The 2525-nt window shown below is 32.3% G+C and overlaps 2 protein-coding genes across 2 annotated transcripts; both read right to left on the bottom strand.

Annotated features, from left to right (window-relative positions):
• Window positions 1-329: 329 nt before the first annotated feature.
• Tsp_12217 (hypothetical protein) lies at window positions 330-1357 on the bottom strand. The gene is made up of 2 exons (XM_003372724.1): window positions 1265-1357; window positions 330-389 (listed from the first exon to the last, which is right to left on the bottom strand). Exons 1-2 carry the CDS (start codon window positions 1355-1357, stop codon window positions 330-332), a joined length of 153 nt encoding a protein of 50 aa, XP_003372772.1.
• A 548-nt stretch (window positions 1358-1905) lies between these two features.
• Tsp_12216 (membrane-associated Zn-dependent proteases 1) lies at window positions 1906-2322 on the bottom strand. Its single transcript, XM_003372723.1, has 2 exons — window positions 2160-2322; window positions 1906-1949 (listed from the first exon to the last, which is right to left on the bottom strand). The coding sequence occupies exons 1-2, from the start codon at window positions 2320-2322 to the stop codon at window positions 1906-1908; spliced, it is 207 nt and encodes a 68-aa protein (XP_003372771.1).
• Window positions 2323-2525: the final 203 nt, after the last annotated feature.

The following is a 2525-nucleotide window of genomic DNA, read 5'->3' as shown; positions in this document are numbered from 1 at the left end:
CAGGCTTCTTTCCTTTCTGTACAATTCTAACTGTTTACAAACTTGTTGCCTCAGAATTGATCGCAGTGCCATTGAAGTGGTAAATTCTTTCACTTTTAATTACAATATTATTTTATTTGCAATAAACCTAAATAAATTCATCCCAGAATTGTTGTTAATATTCATTAATACTTGAGTGCCTAAAAGGTATGCATTCTAAGTGCCTCCTGCGTTGGGTAAACAATCAATTCGTGTTGTTGAATGCTCAGTATCGTCATTACTATTATTTTCAATCTTCATTAATACCTAACATGTGCATATATGAATGTAGATTTATTTTGTTGAATGCTTCAGTGCTCTTCTTGCTGGAGACGGACTTTTAATGCAGCTGTTCCCGGGAGGAATAAATTCTGAAAACACATCAAAGTAATTGAATAAATGGTCTGAAATCCGTCGAATGAATTATTACACTGAATTCATTTGAAACAATTTTAGCAATGCCTTGAAAACAGTCTTACACAAAATAATGGGCATTTGAGAAACGGTCAAGAATAATTCAGATCGTTCTTGCCTCGAGTTTTCCATTACTATTAGGCTATTACGCTGTTACTACACCACAGTCAATGTGATATGCTATTCATATTGTACCCTTACTCTTGTACAACTCTTCACAATGTGCTCTTTGTGGTTAGCAATTCATTATAGTAGTGTGATATGGCCATCAGTCAAGCAGCGTTTTCAATTGTAATCACTTAAATCATTTAAGACTCAAACATAAGTTATGCTTCATATTTTATGATTGTAGAACATCAACAATAGCCCAGCTGAAAACTAGCAGATTTCTATTTTCTGTTACTGACATTCATTCTATGCTTGGATTAATAATTTCCAGTAATGAGAATGAAAAATGGAATTCCTTTTAGAGATCATTTAGAGAATGTATGTAATAAAATTGCATTGTCTATTCCTTAACTAGATTTTCCTCTTTTCTTATAAAGCTATTCCCCGCCTAAATATTTGATGGTAATGTATAATGTTTTGCATGACGTGCAGTCAGTATTAAGAATAGCAATTTCAATTTTTTCACAACTAATTGTAGATTTTAATATGCTAAATGAACTTGATGAAATGAATTTTCATACTATTTGCATTGTTCATCACCTTACATGTCTTTAAGCAAAAGTGCTTTCATTTTAGCAAACAAATTAATAAAAGATCACTTTTAATTTATGCTATTACGCTCTTACTCATCAAGAATTAGGTTGTTTTCTCAAACCGAACTTACTATCATACAATATTGCAGAATTCCACGTTTGTGATCTGTTACTTTGTTGGTCGCCACAAGAGGAGGTGCGCAAATGTAATGACACTCATGCATATCGTCTATAATTAACAGGTAAATGATATTTGACAATGTGCAGATATTCTATGCTTGTTTTACGCAATACGACTAATGAATTTGGTTTTTCCGCTATTATTACTAACATTGAAATATTCCTATCCCTATATTACTTTTGTTTCTTATAGATGCTGCAGACACACATGTACCACATCAATATAACCATTACTTGAATCTGCATATGACAGCCATTCATCATTTTGTACATGCTTAACCCTTTGATGGATTGTTGGGTGGAGCCCACCCTACTTTATAAAAACACGTGTAAAAAGCTGGAAGTATGTTAAATTTTTATTAAATTTATTTTATTTGATAGCTCAAAGAATTCTGTACATGATGGTATCAATGCATTCCCAATTTTATTAATTTTGAAGCCTTTTATTGGCAAAAAGTGCGACAATTTTCGTTAAAAAATCGTCTTTTTTCAGTTTTTTCTTAGTGTGGACTTAGTTTTGTGAAATTCGTGAAACAAATTGAGAAACAAATTGAGAGTGAAACAAACAGACTTGAGTAGAGCACGTTATTTTTCACATTTTGATACCAAGCGCAGCTTTATAGTCTTTTTTTGGTTCTGAAAAGTCTACGTTTTTCTAAGCCATTTCTATAGTTTTAACATAAACATATGGAAAAGTGTTGAGCAGGAAATCGATATTGCACATTTATTTTGATTTCAGTATCTATTATTTATTTATTTTTATGTATTTTGATTAAAATTTCATTATTCGAAATAAATTTTATGTCTCTTATAGCTGAAAAATTCAACAAAATTGACGTAATAAACCTGCTGATCTTCTTTTATTTGGAAGTGTTAGGCTTAACATCACAACTCCCATGTAAATAAATAATGGTATACCGTTACCCAACACATATAATGGTATACGAAGTTCTTTAACACCGCAGTAATGCCATGCGATTAAGTGCCCTAATTCCTCGATTTTGATCATTTTGGGTGACCTGGTAAAGATATATCGATGACCAAGGCAATCTACTCAAGTGTGAAATTACACGCTGAAAAGAAAATGGGAAAACGTGCATCTTTAACATTATCCAGCTAATTCGCTTGATGTTCTTGCATTGCGCCCAAATGATTATTACCCGATCATGTCCTTACTCTTACAGATTTTCTTCACTCACCCAATCGACTGAG

This window comes from Trichinella spiralis (genome assembly GCF_000181795.1).
Source record: "Trichinella spiralis strain ISS 195 chromosome Unknown Scfld8, whole genome shotgun sequence".
NCBI classification, from domain to species: Eukaryota; Metazoa; Nematoda; class Enoplea; order Trichinellida; family Trichinellidae; genus Trichinella; species Trichinella spiralis.
This window is presented reverse-complemented; position numbering and strand designations above follow the sequence as displayed.

Excerpts from the sequence above, each read along its gene's own strand:
- Tsp_12217 (XM_003372724.1), bottom strand. The coding sequence starts at position 1,357 with ATGCATGAGTGTCATTACATTTGCGCACCTCCTCTTGTGGCGACCAAC. Across the intron at positions 390-1,264 it reads TTCTGCAATATTGTATGATA|AATTTATTCCTCCCGGGAAC; the intron begins GTAAGTTCGGTT and ends ATGTGTTTTCAG.
- Tsp_12216 (XM_003372723.1), bottom strand. The coding sequence starts at position 2,322 with ATGATCAAAATCGAGGAATTAGGGCACTTAATCGCATGGCATTACTGC. Across the intron at positions 1,950-2,159 it reads AAATAAAAGAAGATCAGCAG|AACCAAAAAAAGACTATAAA; the intron begins GTTTATTACGTC and ends TAGACTTTTCAG.